General features: G+C 49.6%; 1 protein-coding gene across 1 annotated transcript in view; it reads left to right on the forward strand.

Moving 5' to 3' along the window:
* Nucleotides 1-22480, forward strand: part of LOC142249454 (vitellogenin-1-like) — a 141626-nt gene that overhangs the window by 70435 nt on the left and 48711 nt on the right. The window contains exons 16-20 of the mRNA XM_075321114.1: nt 10539-10658; nt 11951-12134; nt 13507-13597; nt 13874-14059; nt 17791-17938. Of these exons, the coding sequence (XP_075177229.1) occupies nt 10539-10658; nt 11951-12134; nt 13507-13597; nt 13874-14059; nt 17791-17938 (729 nt within the window). The remainder of the gene's footprint in view (nt 1-10538; nt 10659-11950; nt 12135-13506; nt 13598-13873; nt 14060-17790; nt 17939-22480) is intronic.

The following is a 22480-nucleotide window of genomic DNA, read 5'->3' on the forward strand; positions in this document are numbered from 1 at the left end:
GACCCTGCACCTCGCCAACCCTGCCTCCCCCGACACCTCACCGGGCCCCGGGACCACCAAATCCCCCTACCCACGGAGGGGAGAGAAACATCTCGGCTGCTCCCTGTCATCGCTCCCGGGATCCCCGTCCAGAGCAGCGGTGGTGTCCCAACCTCACCACAAACCGTGGGTGGCGTCACGGACCATACCCTCCAACCCCAAACCACCCCTTTCACTCACGGGCGAGGAGCGCCGCTCGAGTCTCCGGATCCGGCCCACCGCTCGAGCCACCGAGCAGCGGCGAGCAAGCAGCAGCCCAGAGCCGGACCCGAGCGCGGTGAGTGCAACGGCCCCCCTTCCCGCCCGCGACAGAACAACGATCCCATGCTGGGGTCTCCTAGTAGTGAGCCCTACACGGATATGTTAAGCCCAAAATATCCTAAATAGGGATGATCGAATACCTCAAATATTTGGCGTCGCGAAATCCGACGAATAGTTTGCCGCTATGCGAATATTCGATGAGCAATGTAAGTCTATGGGAAGCCTGAATAGTTCCGAATTGTTGTTATGCGTGTTTTCCATAGACTTATATTGCGCATCGAATATTCGCGAATAGTTGAATAGCGGCGAGCTATTCAGCAAATATTCGCGAAGCCGAATATTTTAAATATTCGATCATCCCTAATCCTAGATCCTTGCCTGGTGCCATGGGGTCAATGTGAACCCATGAAGATTGGTACAACTAGTGACTTTTTTTCATGGTACCAGACAAGGGTTATAGAGGCATCCAAGCGATACTGATTCTACAAGTCCAAAGATTGTGCTGGAGTAATGGTGCATGCTATTTTTATCCTCAATTTCCAGATGGAAAGGTGGATGTGCAGCCGCTATCAGTTGACGGGGCAGCTCTGGTACTGAGCATTTCCTGCTTCCGGCAGCGCCACCGAGAACAACTGATCGGAGGGGGTGCAAGGTTTTGGACTCTGGCCGATCAGACATTGATGATCTATCCTTAGGATAGACCATCAGTGTAAAAGTAGTGGACAACCCCTTTAAGGGACCAGGAAAAAAGAAATGACAGGGATAAGTATTCCTCCAATTCCTTATAATAACCCAACTGTCCCGCAGCTGAGCAGATCCCGGCTACATACATTATGTTTCTTTAGACAAGTCTCTGGTTTTTTTTAGTAACTCAAGGGTCTACAAAGGGGGAAGCAATAACTTAGTCAGTGAATATATTTGGTCAGTGGGAGACCTGGGATCCACCTCCGACCTCCCGGTGCCTCCTTTGATTAGCTGACCTGGCATCATATCACATGTGTCAGGCCGGACAGGAGCCGGGGATGTCGGCAGACGGGGGCTGCTCACAGGATCCCCAGGATACTGATGTGGCTACTGGACCAGGGTCATACGAATCAAGTCGCTCATCTCTAGTTGGTTGAAAACTTTTCTTTCTACATGGAAAGAAGGATGAAAAGCGCCATCATCCGGGCGTTGCGAGGAGGACAAGCCAGATCCAAGTAGAATGGAAATGGTTATTGGACGCTTTGTCCCGCCATCCATTGGCCAACTCTGTGTTCCTACTGCTCCGTCTGTGTCCTTAGGAAACCCTTCTGCAGCGATCACACCCCCATATGACGCTCGTTCCTTATCATTCCTACTGCTTTGTCCCTCCATTGGCCGACTCTGTGTTCCTTCTGCTCCGTCTGTGTCCCTAGGAAACCCTTCTGCAGCGATCGCACCCCCATGACGCACATTCCTTATCATTCCTACTGCTTTGTCCCTCCATCGGCCGACTCTGTGTTCCTTCTGCTCTGTCCATATCCTGAGGAAACCCTTCTGCAGCGATTGCACCCCCATGACGCACGTTCCTTATCATTCCTACTGCTTTATCCCTCCATCGGCCGACTCTGTGTTCCTTCTGCTCTGTCCATATCCTGAGGAAACCCTTCTGCAGCGATTGCACCCCCATAACGCACGTTCCTTATCATTCCTACTGCTTTGTCCCTCCATCGGCCGACTCTGTGTTCCTTCTGCTCTGTCCATATCCTGAGGAAACCCTTCTGCAGCGATTGCACCCCCATAACGCACGTTCCTTATCATTCCTACTGCTTTGTCCCTCCATCGGCCGACTCTGTGTTCCTTCTGCTCCGTCTGTGCCCTTAGGAAACCCTTCTGCAGCGATCGCATCCCCCGTGACCCGCCGTTCCTTATCTTTCTGACAAATAACAATCTATACCAAATTCCCCGCTAAATACAATGTGACCGTATTTCTGAGTGGTGATCCTGCATTACAGTTGTGGCGCCCCTGACCTGGTCAGGCACCACTGAGTACTGCACCCATGCTGGGGACAGTACTACACAGGTAATCCAGAAGGCTGACCGAGGTGTGACTACACAGGCGCATAGTGATCAGGTCTCACACATGTACCTTTGAGAGGACCCCAGGGGATCCCAGGAGGGGGCGAAGCCTCCATCTCCACTTGAGGGGTGGAGGGGGCGAAGCCTCCATCTCCACTCAAGGGGTGTGGTAGAGAGCCTGGTTGCTAGGTGGCGTAGGCAGGCACAAAAGGGAAAAGAGGAAGGAGGAGGAGAGGGGCAGTCTGAAGCAGAGTGTGGAGGAGTGAGGAGCATGGAAGTGGAGCTCAGACAGGAGCAGCAGTGCAGGTCCCACGAGTGAGCCGGTTTAGTGTGCAGCTCAGGGAAAGCAGACGTGAGGAGCAGACCCTGGAGCTGTGGCAGTCTAACAGCGTCCGCGCAGTGACTACCGACGGGGGAGAACGGTCACCTGGGAGTGCTGCCCGAAATCCACACACAGCTAAAGATAGAGCAACGGAGTGGAAAGTAAGGAGACTGTCAGGGAGATACCAGGCCCAACGGGTAGCAGGTCCCAGTGCAGGGATAGATCCACCTTTCCCTTGCCAAACCTGCATGAGGGGGCACTTTACACCCCCAAGACAACACTACAGAGTCCGCAGCCACGTAGCCACAGTTAGGGCCCATAGTTCACAGGAGGCAAGCAGCTGGAGTGATCTGGTCCAGGCTACAAGCAAACGGGCCAAAAAGAAGGGGAGAGAGGCGCCAGTAACTTCCCTGGGTGACCCCCATAGGGACTAAAAGTCGGGGTTACCCCAAAACGTAAAGGGCTAAGGAAGGCGAGTCGGTAGCCACCCTCATCAGTCAGCCTGAAGGACACCTGGTTCCAGCCTGGTTCATCCCAGCTACGCCCGGGTTACTCACCCTGCCATCATCAGTGAGTAAAACCCCTGAAAGACATTCTGCTTGTGTTGAGTTATTCTGCGCCTTGTGGTTCTGTGGCGCCCCTGACCTGGTCAGGCACCACTGAGTACTGCACCCATGCTGGGGACAGTACAATACAGGTAATCCAGAAGGCTGACCAAGGTGTGACTACACAGGCGCATAGTGATCAGGTCTCACACATGTACCTTTGAGAGGACCCCTGGGGATCCCAGGAGGGGGCAAAGCCTTCACCTCCACTGGAAGAGTGGAGGGGGCGAAGCCTCCATCTCCACTCAAGGGGTGTGGTGGAGAGCCTGGTTGCTAGGTGACGTAGGCAGGCACAAGAGGGAAAAGAGGAGGAGGAGAAGGACAGTCTGAAGCAGAGTGTGGAGGAGTGAGGAGCATGAAGTGGAGCTGAGACAGGAGCAGCAGTGCAGGTCCCTCAAGTGAGCCGGTTTAGTGTGCAGCTCAGGGAAAGCAGACGTGAGGAGCAGACCCCTGGGGCTGTTGCAGTCTAACAGCGTCCGCGCAGTGACTACCGACGGGGGAGAACGGTCACCTGGTAGTGCTGCCCGAACACCACACACAGCTGGAGAGAGAGCCGCGTAGTGGAAAGTACGGAGACTGTCAGGGAGTACCAGGCCCAAACGGGCGGCAGATCCCGGTGCGGGGATAGATCCACCTTTCCTTGCTAAACCTGCCGGTGTGGGGCCCTCAAAGCCCATGCCACAACACCCCAAAGACCGCAGCCACGTAGCCACAGTTAGGGCCCATAGTTCACAGGAGGCAAGCAGCTGGAGTGATCTGGTCCAGGCGACAAGCAAACGGCAAACAAACGAGGGGAGCAGCTACTTCCCTGGGTGACCCCCATAGGGACTAAAAGTCGGGGTTACCACAAACCACAGAAGGGCTAAGGAGGGCGAGTCGGTAGCCACCCTCATCAGTCAGCCTGAAGGATACCTGGTTCCAGCCTGGTTCATCCCAGCTACGCCAGGGTTACTCACCCTGCCACCATCAGTGAGTAAAACCCCTGAAAGACATTCTGCTTGTGTTGAGTTATTCTGCGCCTTGTGGTTCTACACACTCACACAGGGCCCTGGGGCTTGCCTCACTCTCAGGAGGCTATTACAACTGACTGCACCCACCATCAGCCCCAGGCATCCCTTAATCTGCAGTGGCGGTCCCCACTGACCGCAATTCTGAGAGTGGCGTCACGACAATCCTAAAAGAAGATCTCCCTACCTGTGACAAGATCCAGCCGAGTGGAGTCCCTGAAGGTAATGCACCGACACTGCACTTGTGGGGCTTCACAGTTCCACACACCTACACAGGGTCCTGGGGCTTGCCTCACTCTCAGGAGGCCATTACAACTGACTGCACCCACCATCAGCCCCAGGCGTCCCTTAATCTGCAGTGGCGGTCCCCACTGACCGCAATTCTGAGAGTGGCGTCACGACAATCCTAGATAGAAGATTTCCTACCTGTGACAGGATCCAGCTGCGTGGAGTCCCTGAAGGTAATGCACCGACACAATACTTGCGGGGCTTCACATCTGGCGTCACGAACAGGATAAGGACTAGACCTGTTCAGACAGGTGACCATGTGCCTGGGCGGTCCGCTTGGAAAATTGGAAGCGCCGCCATATTGCCACCATGAAAAGCGCGCTGAAAAACAACAGCAGCCCGCGCTGGGAGAAGTTACCGCCCACGAAGAGGTGTGGCTACCCAGAGATCCCCTGCAGAGTCCTGGTCTCGCAAGTGATGAGAGCGGAGGCGTTCAGAGACGTCGGGACAGAAAGGGAGCCAGAAGCCTGCTGTTAAAAGAAGGAGACGCAGAGGAAATGGCGTCTGGATGCAGAGACCCAGAGCCAGGCTCCGCTGCCTGGTGGTATCAAGAGCTTGCCCAGTTCTGCGACCAACTGGAGGCCAGGGTTATACGGCAGATCAGCGAGGGACGCACGGAGCTTCTGGAGATGGCTGCAGCGGTTCAGGCCTACGAGAGAAGAACCGCACGACGAGTGCCAGACCGAGCGGCGACGACTCAGACCCCGATGATGCTACCGATGGGTGAGTCCTGTGTTGCCACTGCCAGCGCGAGTGCCCCGACCCCTGTTTCCACGCCCGCGGTCCCTGATGAGATGCCCGGCGCGGCGACGCTGAACCAGGCCGCAGCCACGCCAGGTGCGGCCCGCCAAGCCCAGGCCGCCGCAGCGATGCCCTGCCCGGCCCGCAAAGATCCGGCTGCCACCGCAACCCTCCTCCACGCCGCAGGTGCGACGCTGACCCAGGCCGCCGCCATGCTAGGCCCGCCAAGACCCCACCGCAGCCGCGACGCTCGTCCGCGCCGCAAGTGAGGTGCTGAACCAGGCCGCAGCCACGTCAGGTGCGGCCCGCCAAGCCCAGATCGCTGCAGCGACGCCCAGTCCAGCCTGCACAGATCCCATCGCAGCTGCGACACCAATTCAGGCCGCCGCAGCGATGCCCTGCCCGGCCCGCCAAGAACCGGCCGCAGTAGCGATGCCCGCTAAGACTCCAGCTGCGACCCTGATTGAGACTGCGACAGCGACGCTGATCCAGGCCGCCGCCATGTCAGGCGCGGCCCGTCAAGACCAGGCCGCCGCCATGCAGGGCGCGGCCCGCCAAGACAAGACTGTACCACTGTTTACCCCGGCCTGCAAGGCCAGAGCAGACACCGCTCCCCAGTCTAAGGAAGTCCCTGCTAGGAAGTCCCTGCTAGGGGAGGACCCCGAATACTGGAAGCTGAAGGCTGATCTAGAGGCCCAGTTCCCACAGGAGATGGTGGACCGGTATCTGCTCCCTCCGCACACCCCCAGGAAGATTCCGGCAATATCCACGCCAAAAAGTCCACTGCCCTGGCCGGCTGATGAACACCCATCCCCAGCGCTGCCACAACAGGAGTGCTCAGAAGAACTAAGGGGGAGAGGAGAACAAAAGGCTGAGAAGTTGACCCCGGAGCCATCAGCAGTGGATCCATGCCCAGAGCCAGAGATGTTGCCATATTCCCGCTGGGATGAAGAGAGCCCGACACCCTCCGCTGAGGAAGATTTGTCCAGAAACCTCACCTGGGAGCCTGCAAGCAGTGAAGTAGCAACCCAGCAGAATCCAGCCCGCAAGACACGGCGCCGCAGCAGAACAAAGTTTTCCCCTGCACAGCAATCTCCGAATAGGAAGGATGAAGTAACAGCCAGAGACTTGGAAGAGAAACGGTCTTTAAGAAGAGCCAAATCACAGGTCAGAGGCCCACTTTGTCGTGGAGTTGTGGAAGACTTCAGCTTGAAGAGTGGATATGGTTTCATAGTTGCACCTGGCATGAAAGAAGGTATCTTTGTAAACAGAAGGGACGTTAGAGCCCATTTGCCTAGAGGACATCCAGGAAGAAACTTACAGATGGGAGACTCAGTGGAATTCACCATGCACCAAGGAGAATGCGGATGGTACGCACTGGATGTTACACCATGTCCCAGAAGTCCCTACAGTAAACCTGCAAAAGAAACAGACACAGAAGAAGAGGAAAGAAAAGACAAAGAACCCATTGATGAGACCACTACAGATGATGACAGAGATGGAGAAAGCAACAGGTGCCGCAGCCCTACAGGCCCAAGCCCTGGTGAGGAGGAATCTGTGTAAAGCAAGTAAAGTAAAGTACAGAAGTTAAAGTTTGAAGTTTTGCAACGTTTACATGTTCAAGAAATGTGCCCACATGAACTAATGTGAGAAACCCATGAACCTTAAGGCTATGAACTGGCTATAGCCACAAACTCTCGCAGTGTAAATAGTTACCCCAGAGGTACCACCACCAGAGCCAGCCTGTTTAGGGGCCTGGCTCACCTGCAACCAGGGAGCATGCCTGTTTATGGGGCCTGGCTCTCCACCACAAAGAGGGTACCTGGTCAGCACCAACTGTGGAGGCCGCCTCTACATCCTGCCAGAAGAGGCTGAAGGCGCGGCTCCACCAGGCCAGGTATACCCTGAAACCACCAGACCATGAAAGCCGCCTCTACATCCTGCCAGAAGTGGCTGAAGGCGCGGCCAACGGGAGAGGCAGATGGTTACCAAAAGAAACCGGTGACCTGCCGCCTGAGAGGGTTTAGGGTGGGTTAACGGACTTGTGGGTGGAGGGTGGTGATGTATGGTACCTGATGGTTTTAAAACGTTTTACCATGTTTTAATGTTTTACGCATTTTAAAATGTTGTCTTGCAGCCCGAGGACGTGCTGGTGATAACTAAGGGGGAATGTGGCGCCCCTGACCTGGTCAGGCACCACTGAGTACTGCACCCATGCTGGGGACAGTACTACACAGGTAATCCAGAAGGCTGACCGAGGTGTGACTACACAGGCGCATAGTGATCAGGTCTCACACATGTACCTTTGAGAGGACCCCAGGGGATCCCAGGAGGGGGCGAAGCCTCCATCTCCACTTGAGGGGTGGAGGGGGCGAAGCCTCCATCTCCACTCAAGGGGTGTGGTAGAGAGCCTGGTTGCTAGGTGGCGTAGGCAGGCACAAAAGGGAAAAGAGGAAGGAGGAGGAGAGGAGCAGTCTGAAGCAGAGTGTGGAGGAGTGAGGAGCATGGAAGTGGAGCTCAGACAGGAGCAGCAGTGCAGGTCCCACGAGTGAGCCGGTTTAGTGTGCAGCTCAGGGAAAGCAGACGTGAGGAGCAGACCCTGGAGCTGTGGCAGTCTAACAGCGTCCGCGCAGTGACTACCGACGGGGGAGAACGGTCACCTGGGAGTGCTGCCCGAAATCCACACACAGCTAAAGATAGAGCAACGGAGTGGAAAGTAAGGAGACTGTCAGGGAGATACCAGGCCCAACGGGTAGCAGGTCCCAGTGCAGGGATAGATCCACCTTTCCCTTGCCAAACCTGCATGAGGGGGCACTTTACACCCCCAAGACAACACTACAGAGTCCGCAGCCACGTAGCCACAGTTAGGGCCCATAGTTCACAGGAGGCAAGCAGCTGGAGTGATCTGGTCCAGGCTACAAGCAAACGGGCCAAAAAGAAGGGGAGAGAGGCGCCAGTAACTTCCCTGGGTGACCCCCATAGGGACTAAAAGTCGGGGTTACCCCAAAACGTAAAGGGCTAAGGAAGGCGAGTCGGTAGCCACCCTCATCAGTCAGCCTGAAGGACACCTGGTTCCAGCCTGGTTCATCCCAGCTACGCCCGGGTTACTCACCCTGCCATCATCAGTGAGTAAAACCCCTGAAAGACATTCTGCTTGTGTTGAGTTATTCTGCGCCTTGTGGTTCCACACACCTACACAGGGTCCTGGGGCTTGCCTCACTCTCAGGAGGCCATTACAACTGACTGCACCCACCATCAGCCCCAGGCGTCCCTTAATCTGCAGTGGCGGTCCCCACTGACCGCAATTCTGAGAGTGGCGTCACGACAATCCTAGATAGAAGATTTCCTACCTGTGACAGGATCCAGCTGCGTGGAGTCCCTGAAGGTAATGCACCGACACAATACTTGCGGGGCTTCACACAGTCATGCCCCGCTCTCCATATCACTCCACAATCAGCCGCACAGACTCCACAGGAATTACTTTTGCTTTTACTTTAAGAATTATTTTCCTGTTCCAATATCATTTTGTTACTATAATTTACAGCGACTTAGAAGAAGCTGTCAAAAATGTAAAAAAAAATATATATATATAATATCTGCCAGCGTCAGGTCATTACCGCTCACAGGGCTCAAAATAAAACTCTTTGTGAAAAATTAAATAATTGAAGTTTATACGTGATGAAATAATAACAGTGATAACAGTATAATTTGCATCTTGGAGGAAATCATTGCGTATTATGGGATCTTCTGGCCTCTCGCTCGCAGTGTGGGCTCCAAACTGGAATACAAGAACCTTAAACTTTTTAACCTCATTCTTCCCCATACCTGTTGTCATAAGAAGAACATGTGTACCACCAGGTCCATCTTCACCACTGTTGGACACGGACAGAATAGATTCCCTGTGCAAGAAGAATATATGGGCTCTTTGCAGTCCAAAAGCTCATAAAAATGCAAAATTGCACCTTCTTTGCAGGTAGAAATGGGCCCCTGACCTTCTGGGCCCGTCTTGTTGCACCAATGATATGTTTGCCCCAGATCTTCACCCTTCTGGGGGACAACATTGCATTGTTTGTAGAAATCTTCCAATGAAAAAGGAGCCAACCTGAGTCCAAGGGCCCCCCATCCACCAGCTCTAATAAGCTACCGATTCTCCTTAAAGGGAATCTGTCACCACGTTGATCTTTTTACACTGTTAATATGGACATACAGGTAATAGGATGCTGAAAAAAGTCATACCTGTCTGTCTCATATCAGATGCCTTATTGTGGAGAAGTCATCTTTTATCACTGTATGTAAATGAGTCTTCCAGGCTATGGGGCGTATGCTGCCTGGAAGGTAACTCCGCGTCCAGAGAATATTATACATAAAAGGGGCGTTACCAGTGTGATGAGTGATGGCCGCTCTCTCTGCAGAGCTGTGTGTGATTATATCTGACACTTCTGCAGTCTCCTCTCGACTTCAGCCTCCAGCTCGCAGGCAGACAGGGCTGCAACATTGCTGCAATAAAGCAGAGCTCAGAGAACTGCAGAAAATGTGTTTGAAAGAAGACAAATTCCATTTCTCCTGTTCTGTGTCAGTTACTTGTGTCACACTGGTAACACCTCTTTTATTTATAATAATCTCTGGAGGCGGAGTTATCTAGCAGGCAGCATTTGCCCCATAGCCTGGAAGAGCTCATTTACATAAAGTGATAAAAGCTGATTTCTCCGCAGCAAGGCATCTGATATGAGTCATAGAGGTAAGACTATTGTCAGCATTCTATAACCTGTATGCCCATATTAACAGTGATGAAAGGTCAAAGTGGTGACAGATTCCCTTTAAGGCTCATGCACACGACCATTGAAATCAGACGAGTTGTGTCCGTGGTTTTCACAGATCGCCCTTGTATCCATGTTATTCTATGGGGTTGAACTTACCTAGGACCACTCAATGACATGTCTGATTTTGATCCAAGTGCCACATCAAAATCGGCAATACTGGTCTATGGGTCCGTGAAAATCATCAGACTGCACTCGGATGGAATATTTTTTGGACAAGTCTTCTTGCCACCATGTCAATAATTTTTGGGCCCGCTACTGAATAAGTTACCGAATCATAGTGGGGAGCACTGTTCTAGGGGGTCATATATTGATTTGGGTTCTCCATGTAAATGTGGCACAATCTTTGTCTTATACAGTTTTTAAACATTTTTTTAAGTGAAAAAAAAGTTGCACTAAAAATGTTGTTTTCTTACAGTTACATGACTGGAAACCACTTTCTTCCGGCGAGCCGCTGGCAACAGTTTACCTGCGGTTGTTGGGACAAGAGATTTTCTACCATGTGATAAACAAGAACTCCCTGGAGAACATATTCAAAGTAAGTTTAATAATGTGTGGTGCGTATTACAACCTAAAAACCTGCAGCCAAAAGCTTTGTCCATCTGATCCTCACAATGAGCCAAAACGTGCCACATAATGTTCACAAAAACTTTATTTTTTAGTAAAAAGTCATAAAACACTTTTCATTCAATCAAGGAAGTACATAAAGAAATGAAAAATTAAAATTGAACTTTCCTTTTAACATAAACCAACCTATAACTACTTACAGAATTTTTTTTGTTCATGTGTAGTAAAAAGTTAGGGAATATTCTAAATATTCTTTATTAAATAAATATCCACAGTGGTAGAGACTGTGTAACTCCTACACATAGCCGGCTGTCCTGTTGCTAATGATGTAGATCTGACAGCACAATACGTCTGGCTGATGTCGGCGCAGCGCTGACCCTAGTCCACTCTCTCACAATGTAAAAAATAACAGGAGCAAGGTGTAGTCAGGAGAGTCAGTGGTTGTTTCAAGAGAGGTGATGACCCAAAGTCTGTCGGAGGAGAGACGACACAGGAGATGTAGTGAGAAAGTTGAGAAATCAGGGCAGAATTTGCAAGGGGGATATGGAAGAGTCGTGTGGATATAAATGGTGTACAGAGCCAGACCAGTAAAGCTCCTAAGCCTCTATAGTGGTCATTATGAGTACTGCAGCTCAGCTCCTATTAAAGTCAATGGGAACTGAGCTGCAATACCCCAGCATAAGGGTATGTGCGCACGTTGCTTTTTACCTGCTTTTTACCTGCTTTTTTGCTGCTTTTTCTTCTGCGCTGTTTAATGCCAAAATGGATGTGTTCTTCTATTCAAGCAAAGTCTATGGGAATTTGGGTTTCTTGTTCACACTATGTTGTTCAAAATGCTGCCTTTTTGTGGCAGAACTTTGGTCAAAAACTCAGCTTTGCAGTGCAAAACCCAAATGGCAAAAACAATTGACATGTTGCTTCTTTGAAAAGCTGAGTTTTTGACCAAAGTTCTGCCTCAAAAAGGCAGCATTTTGAACAACATAGTGTGAACAAGAAACCCAAATTCCCATAGACTTTGCTTGAATAGAAGAACACATCCATTTTGGCATTAAACAGCGCAGAAGAAAAAGCAGCAAAAAAGCAGGTAAAAAGCAGGTAAAAAGCAACGTGCGCACATACCCTAAGGCTGTGCTTTTATGGCTCTGTACATTGTCTACTTCAGGACTGAAGTCCTGGGAACACTTTTAATTCCCCACTCCCCTGTTATATGATATTTGCAATTTCTGTAAATTGTGCATGTATCAATTTGTTTCTGCTATGTAGTTTCTTCCCAGTAATAAATACGCTGCCCTGCGGTCGGCCGTGAACGCTCTGCGGGATGGGATGGATATAAATTGGTCAAAACCTTTATTATCAAGTGAAAATCGTCTTGTTGTCCCCACCTGCGTGGGTCTCCCACTGGAAACCAGTCTGTACTACTCATCGGTGACCAGGGCTCAGCTACAAGGTAGAGTCAGTCACTTTGGCATTGATGATGTTGGGACCCCCAATGGCTGATATAACAGTGGCAACCTCTGCACTTGGCAATATGTCTGGAAATTATAGAAATAAAGCAATGGATGGCACCAAGTGAAATCAATGGGCATATAACAGTGTACAGCGATGAGCCGGGGTCCATGAGGAGGTCTCTCTTGGACCCAAGGAGGGATGTTGTTCCTCCATTACTGCCATATACTCTAAAATCAGTGGTGGTCCAAGATCCCAGACTTCACCAATGTGACATTCTCATATGTATCCATCACTAGATTGTATCGTTTTGATTTCTTTACATCATTGGATAATCAATCAATGTCTTAGACGACCACCTGTCAGGAACATGTGTAGCACAATGGGGGTCCCAACCGTGTCAATCATTGAATAATTAATTTAATAAATAAAAATGCTTTAACTTTTACAATAAAATAAGAAAATCTGTAAAAATTCATGGACGCCTTTCCCATTTTATTTTACACAAAATTAGACATATTTCTGGACAGTCTTACTTAAAAATTGTGTACTGTTTTGCTGGTGTAGAAACTGAGCAACTCCTCTACATAGCTGGCTGTGCTGCTGCTGCTGCTGACAGTTGGTTTGACATTGGTCTTCCCTCTCTTTTCCCCTCCCATCTTTCTGTGATACAATTACAAGTGAATGGGATTAGCGGACTCTCTTATGTGTTTGACTTTCCACCGATCTCAGATGTCAGTGGGGAAAAAAAGTTTGGGTTGTTAAATTTCAACTTTCAATCCTTTCACCCTCAGGGATTTTAGCAGCAATTTACTTCCTTCTCTCTATTGAAAACACAAGGATACAAGAAAGGGGGATTAGTCGTCAGACGTACGTGGGTTCATTCAATAGCTATTGAAGGTGGATGGGCCCCTTTAGAAAGAAAGAGCGGGGCCCAGGATCTGAATTATTGTAGACTGTGTAGACATAGAGGGGAGAAACCCAGACAGAGTCTTCAAGAGATGAAGAAAGATTACGAAGGCAACATCATTGTAGTGAGAGAAGCCGGGTCTGCGGGGGTGGGGGGGATCACGGGCAGGGTCAGTGCCAACTTCTGCACAGTGAGATGAGATATAATGAAACAGAAATGTATCAGAAGGAGAAATCAGTCCAGGAATGAAGCTGTGCTGATACATGAGAACTAGTGAAGACAACACAACTCTGGACACTGAAACCCAGCATGTATTACTGAGAGAGCTACTCCTTGTAGAGGCAAGTCTTAAACCAGGAGCACATTGCAAACTGCATATTAAGGAGGTCTTAAAATGAAGGAATTCAATTGCAAACTCATTTTTTTCCATAACCTTTAATTAAAGGTTTCTTCTAATTGACAGTTCAAGCCCACATCATTCCTGAACCGAAAGACCCAAGTTTCATCCAGCTACTTCAATCTAACATGAACCTGAAATCCAAATTTTCTCTAAGGTGCGGCACAATATTCTACTCCATGTATTGTAGTGGTAAATCTATATCATTGGGGTCTTCGGTGCCAGCCATTTATGAGTAGAGGGGTGGCCCGGATACAACTTCCACGACTTTTAGGCCAATCAATGAGGCTGTGGTCATAATTAAACCCCTGGTGCTCTCAGATCTAGGGATTCCTTAGAAGCTGTGGTATGAATAATGGAGACAATCGGGGATCCACTACTAAAAAATGGAAATAAAATTAGAATTTTATACTTTTTTCTCCCCATCTTTCAGCATGACTAAGGACATAGTGGTTATGTTTGGTGTGAACACCGATCTCATCCAGGCGGGAATGGAGCTCCGAACCCAACTCAACATGGTTCTTCCAGGAAACGTTGAGGCCGCTGTGAATATTGAGCAAAATCATTTCAAAATAGACTATTTTCCAATTCAACAAGAGAACGAAGTTTTGTCCATAAGGTCAGTATCAATAATGTCGAAGCCACCAAACTGAAATAAGTCTGTAGGTGAGGAAGAAGAGGGGTCGGAGTCTGTCCCCCATGGACCAATATAGGTCTGCATGGTAGCTGTGAACAGAAAATGATTGTAGATATTCAATTGAGACTGTTTACGACGTTGAGGTTTTTTTAGACATATTGTATGTTCGAAATTAAAGAAGAGATCCACCCGAGGATGGAAAGTTCTAACACATTTCGGTTGACTTTTTCCCTTTAATTGTGATCCCTCTGTATAGGTGTCTCTAGGAGCAGATTGATTTATAGAGTCTATAGACACAATGTTGATATTTACACACTCACACTGTCCAATTTTGGGGGGGGATTTCATTGGGAAATGGACCTTGTAAAAATGTCCCCAACATCCACCTTTCTGAGAAGTTGTAGATCCGTTTCTTAACATTCCCCAAGATTTTAATGTTTATGATGTGGATACAGTAACCACGGGGTTGATCTCACACTTGCCAGGTATGACAAGTGTGGCGGGGGTGTTCAGACCTACGGGCGTCGGATGCACAGCAAAAAACCAAGGGGACACCGGGGACACAATATCACCGGGGGCCCTGGAATTAGTTAGAGGGGTTGGTGGGATACCTCCTATGCTCACCTGAAGCTGTCCCTACTCTCCTCACCAGTCCCTAAACAGTCTCCGCAACTGTCGCCAAGCAGGAACCTGATACCCTCAGAAGACCCTATAGATGCCCTGACTAATGAGGGGCAGGTGAGGTTCACTGGACCCACCTCTGCACTAACAAGACACCAGGTAAAATAAGACAAACAGGGAAATAGCAACAAAAAAGGAACAAAGCGTGAGTACAGGAAACCTCCACAGCAGAACCTTCCTACAAGGTGGCCAGAGAACAATGAGTTTGTATTTTCAGCAAGGAATGCTGGGAAACACCAACTACTTAAACCTGAAGGGGCATGGTTACAAAGTAGCTGCGACTGACAGACTAAGCTAGGAACTGCTGGACAACCAAACTGACATTAACCCATGAAGTACTGAAAGAAATGAAAACATGTTTAAATATAGAGTCCAAGATGGAAATTAGGGATACTAATTCTAAATCCGACACTAGTCACCAAAAATAGAAAGACGACCGTGACACTTGCAATATGCTATAAAACCTTTCTAGATTGCACAGATTTTATGGGTTCATTGTTATAAACTCCTTATTGTATATTGTAAAATAATATGGGAAACCTTCCTAGAGAGGTGGAGGCGTTTACATGAGCTGAGAATAGAGAGGGGTCCGAACTGGACCAATTTCATAATAATCTTCATGATTTTGGAATGTTTGAGGGTTCTCATACTTTCTAACTTTTGCAATGGTTTCCACTTTGGTTATTTTTTTATGCTCATTTGTATAAAAAAAAACAAAATAAGTCCAATATCAAGACATTAATATTAGAGATGAGTGAATCCTTTGAAATTCGAATTTGCCGGCAATGTCGAATGTATCAAAAATATTTGATTTGCAGTGAATTAATTCTCAAGTATCACAAAGCCTCCATGTGCCATGGAAAACGTGTGTAAGACTCTGAGGTCTCCTAGGAGTGTATCCAAACCCATACAAGCCTTAGTAATATCTAGGGCACCACAAGATTTATGGTTATAAGTAACACTCTTCACTGTCGTGCTGTCGCACACTGTCTGTAATGTGTGCTCAGCGTTTTATGGCTTTCTCACTTTATCTGTATAGCTGTGAGATGTGACGTCCTCTCTCTATCCAGATTTATCCCACAATGGCTCTTGCATTCCTTGCCATGGCTTTTATACAGGCTCCGCTACTAAGGCTATGTTCACACTTCCGTTGTTTTGCTTCCGTCGCAATCCGTTGCCTTGAGGAATTACGGTATCCTGCAAAATATTTTGCAGGAATCCATTTTTCCCCATAGACTTCTATTAGCGACGGATTGTGACTGATGGCCCTGTGTTGCATCCGCTCGAGACAGATCAGTCGTTTAGTGACTGACCGTCAGGTGGGAGCAATGCTAAATGTAATGTTTTTTGATGCGGGAAAAAAAACGGACTCCACGGGATTCCGTCGCCATCCATTAACAGCTATAATGGATGTCTATGGTGCTGGATTCCGCTGTAATCTGTCACACGACGGAATCCAGTGCTGGATTCCATCATGTTCTACTGAGCATGCCCAGCATGTTTGGCACTCCCATTAAGCTGTCCTAAACACAAAAGGATCATGACGGATCCATCAAAAAACGGACGCACAACGGATGTAACGGACGTGACGGATCAGTTTTTTCACAGGATTCCTGTGAACGGAATCCTGTGAAATAACACATCCGTTGCATCAGTTGACATCTTAGGCTAAGTTCACATTTCCGCTAAAATGTATCAGTCACAATCCGCTGCTCTTGTAAACAACGGAATCCGTTTAGCGGATTCCGTTGCTCCCATAGACTTGTATGAGCAGCGGATTGTGACTGATGATGCTGCGTTGCACCCTCCGCCCGACTGATCAGTCGTGGAACGACTGACCGCCGGGCGGGAGGAACGCAGCATGTAACGTTTTTTGAGCAGCGCGATCCGTCGGATTTCGCTGCGCATGCTCTCTGGCTCCCTGCACACGTCACCAGCTTTGGTTGGTTACCCGATATTTACCCTGGTTACGGTGCAAGGAGCCAGCGCTAAGCGGTGTAGGCCCGTAACCAAGGTAAATATCGGGTAACCAAGGTAAACATCGGGTGCTTTGCTGTTACCCGATATTTAGTCTGGTTACGTGTGCAGGGAGGCCGACACTTCCCCGCTCGGCCCAGCCCCCTCCCGCACTCCGCACATGTATGTACACACACACACACACACACCTGTCCCCAGCCATGCAGACAAGCACTGCCACTGACACCCTCGTCTGGCCCCGCCCCCCGCTCGGCTCCGCCCCCTCCCGCACTCCGCATGTACACACACACACACACACACACACTCACACACACACACTCACCTGTCCCCAGCCATGCAGACCGCAGCACTGCCACTGCCATCCTCAGCGCCTGGCCCCGCCCCCCCGCTCGGCTCCGCCCCATCCCGCATTCAGCATGTGTATACACACACACACACACACACTCACTCACCTGTCCTGCAGTCCCTGCGGCACTGACGTCCTCAGTGCCACGGCCCCGCTCGGCTCCCCTCCCCCCCCCCCCGAACTCCGCCCCCCGCACACAACGGAATCCGACAAAGAATTCTGTTCTTTGTCATGCGTTGTACAGCGCATCAGTCACATGCGTCAAGCGACGCATGTGACTGATACAAAACAACGGAAATGTGAACTTAGCCTAAAAGACGACGGACCTGACGTAAGCAAAACAACGGAAGTGTGAACATACCCTTATTGTATGTGATGTGATAGCGTTATGTGAAATCCTGTCATGCCGTGCACAGGGTTATACGAGCCTTCCCTGTCTACATTCTGTGGTCATTTTTTGGGGAGGAATTTGCATGGATTGAATTTCCAAATTGTTCACATTTTCAGGGTCCAGTGAATTTCCTAAAATTCAACACAAATCCGTTTTTCATTGATTGATTGGCTCATCTCTAATTACTACTTATAATAATGCAATCACCTTCAAAAAGCTCAAAAAACTCCATGAACCGAACAAACAGCAGAATTCTTGTTTGCTACAAAATCTTGCAAATATTTCTGTGAGATCTGTGACGCAATGTTTTATGTTCAGGTCAAAGGCGTTCGCTGTAACAAGAAATTCAGAGGATTTAGCTGCTGCTAAAATGACTCCAGTAGTATCTGCTGGAACAGAACCAAATGTACTGAAAGAGACCTTCAATCCGCGAGATGTGTCAGCGGGGGACGCGCCGAGGACCGAGGTAAAGAAAATTCACTATCATCCCAGAAATGTACTTTTCACCATTGGGATTCGCTCCGTCTCATAGAGAATTATAGGCTCCCGCATTTTTCCGTCTTGCCAGCAGTTAATCCTATGTATATTGCTCAGACTGGGCTGAAGGCGGCCGGCGATGAAGAGCAAAGCAAATTTTTTTACGTCGTGTTTCTACCTATCTGCGTGATTGAGAACTCGCCAATGCTGGGGATGAAGTACCCAGTGAGCGCTGACAGAGGACCGCCGACAGCAATCGCTCATGATTTGTAATGGTGCCATCGACTCAAGGGGGCTTCATTTATTAAATTTTGCACTTGGTTTTCCCATATCTTCTCTGCACATAACCGCAGCCTTAAAGGAGTGATCCCAGCTCAGCACCCGCAGCAGAGGCATAAAGGCGAGTCCTGACTCTGGGACCCATCTCAAGAATGAGACCCAATCTCAAAGTATTTGTGCAAGTGCCGGTCTCTCCATTCACTGCTATGGGGGAGTCTGAAAATAGAAGAGAAAGTGTGGTATGACTTTTCCTTTCTTGAAACCCCATTGAAGTGAAAGGGGAGAGTTTGCAGGCACGAACACCGCCCCATTCATGGGGAGCCCCATTCCAATACATCCGTGGGATCCACATCCATTAAATATTTACAAGAACATCTGACATGGAAATAGCCCTTTAGCCCTTTCTGTAGCGGTCATTTTTCCACTTTTAATTTTTTCTCCTCTTCTTCCAGGAGCCATATTTTATTAAATGACAGCTTTTTTTTTTTTTTACATTTTTTGCTGGTGCGGATTGATTAAAAAACAACGGGATTTATCATACGGTTTGTTTAAATAATTTAGGTTTTGCAGTTTTTAAACTTTTATGGTTTTTGTTTTTTCAATATTATATATATAAATATATATATATATATATATATATATATATATATATATATATATATATATATATATATATATATATATATATACATACATATATAAATATATATATATATATATACTAGAAGGTGGCCCGATTCTACGCATCGGGTATTCTAGAATTTACGTATTGTGTAGTTCATGTATGATTTTTGTTATATATATATATATATATATAGAGAGAGATGTTGTTGTCTGTAGTTACCAAGTGTTTGTGTAGGCGCTGTACATGTTCTGGGTGTTGTCTGGGTGTGACGGGGGGTGAGAGCGGTGTTGTATGTGTGTTGCGTGTGTTGTGTTGTTTGTGGAGCGCTGTGTGTCTGTAGCGTTGTGTGTGTGTTGCGCGGTTTGTGTGTGTGTGGTGTGTTTTGGGGGGAGGTATGTTTTGTGCAATGTGTGTGTTGTGCGGTATGTGCGTATATTTGTGTGTGCCGCGGTGTTTGTGTGTTGGGTGTTGTGTGTGTGCAGCGTTGTCTGTGTGTGTGGGTGTCTGTGTAGGGCAGTTGTTTGTGGTTCCCAGTGTGTGTGTGTGTGTGTGTGGTGTGTTGTGCAGTGCGCGCGCGTGTGTGTGTGTGTGTGTGTGTGTGTGTGTGTGCATCAGCCTCTCTTCTCTCAGCCTACCTCTCCCAGCCTCCCTCCTCCCAGCCTCCCTCAGCATCAGCCTCCCTCTCCCAGCCTCCCCAGCATCAGCCTCCGCCAGCATCAGCCTCTCTCCTTCCAGCCTCCTCCAGCATCAGCCTCCCTCTAACAGCCTTCCCCAGGATCAGCCTCTCTCCTCCCAGCCTCCGTCCTCCCAGCCTTCCCCAGCATCAGCTTTCCCCTCCCAGCCTCCCTCAGCATCAGCCTTCCCCAGCATCAGCCTCTCTCCTCCCAGCCTCAGCCTCTCTCCTTCCAGCCTCCCCCAGCATCAGCCTCTCTCCTTCCAGCTTCCCTCAGCATCAGCCTCCCCTTCCCAGCCTTCCCCAGGATCAGCCTCTCTCCTCCCAGCCTCCTTCCTCCCAGCCTCCTTCCTCCCAGCCTCCCTCAGCATCAGCCTTCTGCTCCCAGTCTCCCCCAGCATCAGCCTCCCCATGCATCAGCCTCCACCAGCATCAGCCTCTCTCCTTCCAGCCTCTCTCCTTCCAGCCTCCCCCAGCATCAGCCTCCCCTTCCCAGCCTTCCCCAGGATCAGCCTCTCTCCTCCCAGCCTCCTTCCTCCCAGCCTCCCTCTCCCAGCCTCCCTCAGCATCAGCCTTCCGCTCCCAGTCTCCCCCAGCATCAGCCTCCCCAAGCATCAGCCTCCACCAGCATCAGCCTCTCTCCTTCCAGCCTCCCCCAGCATCAGCCTCTCTCCTTCCAGCCTCCCTCAGCATCAGCCTCCCGTTCCCAGCCTTCCCCAGGATCAGCCTCTCTCCTCCCAGCCTCCTTCCTCCCAGCCTCCCTCAGCATCAGCCTTCCCCTCCCAGTCTCCCCCAGCATCAGCCTCCCCAAGCATCAGCCTCCACCAGCATTAGCCTCTCTCCTTCCAGCCTCCCCCAGCATCAGCCTCCCCAAGCATCAGCCTCCACCAGCATCAGCCTCCCTCGTCCCAGCCTCCCCCTCCCAGCCTCCCCCAGCATCAGCCTCTCTCCTCCCAGCCTTCCCCATGATCAGCCTCTCTGCTCCCAGCCTCCTCCAGCACGCCGTGCTCCTCTGCCGACACTCACACACCCGATCGCATCCACTCACACACACCCGATCGCATCCACTCACACACACCCGATCGCATCCACTCACACACACCCGATCGCATCCACTCACACACACCCGATCGCATCCACTCACACACACCCGATCGCATCCACTCACACACACCCGATCGCATCCACTCACACACACCCGATCGCATCCACTCACACACACAGACACTGACGATATCGCACATACGCGCTTATACTCACAACATCCGGGGATATCACATGCTTCTGGCCATGTGATCCTCCGGCAGGTCCTGGAAGATCACAACAGCACAGTATCGAGGCCGAGAAGCAAGCGATATCCCAGGATGTTGTGAGTATGTGGATGCGATGTGATGTGTGAGGTGTGTGTGAGTGTGATCTGATTTGTGTGTATGTGTGTGCTGTTATGTGTGTGCTGTTATGTGTCTGTATTTTCCGCCGCTGCAGGACCTTGATGTGTGGATGCGATGTGATGTGTGTGTGAGGTGTGTGTGAGAGTGAGTGGGAGCCGGTGTACACTGGTAACTATGATACACATCGGGTAACTAAGGGACCTTAGTTACCCGATGTGTATAATGGTTACCAGCTTTCACGGCCTCCGTGAAGATCCCAGCATCGCAAGGTTATGTCTGGCGCTGCTGGGATCCTGACGGAGCCGGTGTAGAAGCAAGAGATATCCCAGCATGTTGTGATGTGTGAGGTGTGTGTGACAGTGAGTGTGAGAGTGAGTGTGATCTGATGTGTGTGTGTACTCACCTGGGAATCGGGGCTCCGTGTCAGTTGGGCCAGAGCGAGCGTGCATTGCGTGAGGGGGGCGGGGCCTGCAGAAAGCCGGGGCGAGAGGCCAATCCGTGTGGGGGGGCGGGGCCATGGCGAGCCCAGCGGCCAATCAGCTTTGTGTCACCGTAAGGACACAATTTCGGAGCATGACAGACAGACAGATAGACAGACAGATAGACAGACAGACAGACAGACAGACAGAATATATACATACATATATAAATATATATATATATATATATATATATATATATATATGTATATGTATATATATATATACACACATATATATACATATATATATACACACACACATATATATATATCTATATATACATATATATATATATATAATTTACTTTTTTTTAAAACCTTTTTATTACGATCCCAGCATCGCAAAGTTCTGTCCACTGGGGGTGGGGCCGAGCGTGCCAACGCGTGCCAGGGGCGGGGCCGAGCGGGCGAGGTGTCAGCGTATGCCGGCTCCCTGCACATGTGTACCGGGAGCCGGTGTACGCTGGAGCGGGCGATGCGTGCGGAGGGCCGGGGCGAGCGGCCAATCCATGTGGGGGGCGGAGCCAGGCCGAGGCGAGCGGCCAATCCGTGGGGGGGCGGGGCCAGGCCGAGCCCAGCGGCCAATCCGACAGTTGTCCCTGTAACGACACTGTCACTGTAACGACACAATTTTGGAGCAAGACAGACAGACAGAATAAGGCAATTATATATAGATAATAAGAGTAATGGACAAAGGTCCAATAAATTCAACTTTCCAAAAATTTCCCAAAAAGTAATAAATGGAATAATCACTATATAAAAGGAAGCAGAGATGGAATTAACCCAACATTACAGAGAGAAGACGTTCAACAAAACAGATCATTCATTATTTCAGCAAAAATGTTACATTTTTTCCTTTTGCACTGATTTTTGAGAAGGTATAGATAGGCTAATCTCCGGCTGATAAACTAAAATCTCCTCCAGGATTGTGTCTATGAGCATGCCCAAACTATAAATGTCCTATAGGCGTACATTCACACTGTGCCATCTAACACCTGTGAGCTAGCAGAGACGGAGGTAATATTAGGGGGATTATCCCATATACTCCAGAATTAAAGGGGTTTCCATGAACAAAGTTGAGT

Source organism: Anomaloglossus baeobatrachus, chromosome 8 (genome assembly GCF_048569485.1).
Source record: "Anomaloglossus baeobatrachus isolate aAnoBae1 chromosome 8, aAnoBae1.hap1, whole genome shotgun sequence".
In the NCBI taxonomy this organism is placed as follows: domain Eukaryota; kingdom Metazoa; phylum Chordata; class Amphibia; order Anura; family Aromobatidae; genus Anomaloglossus; species Anomaloglossus baeobatrachus.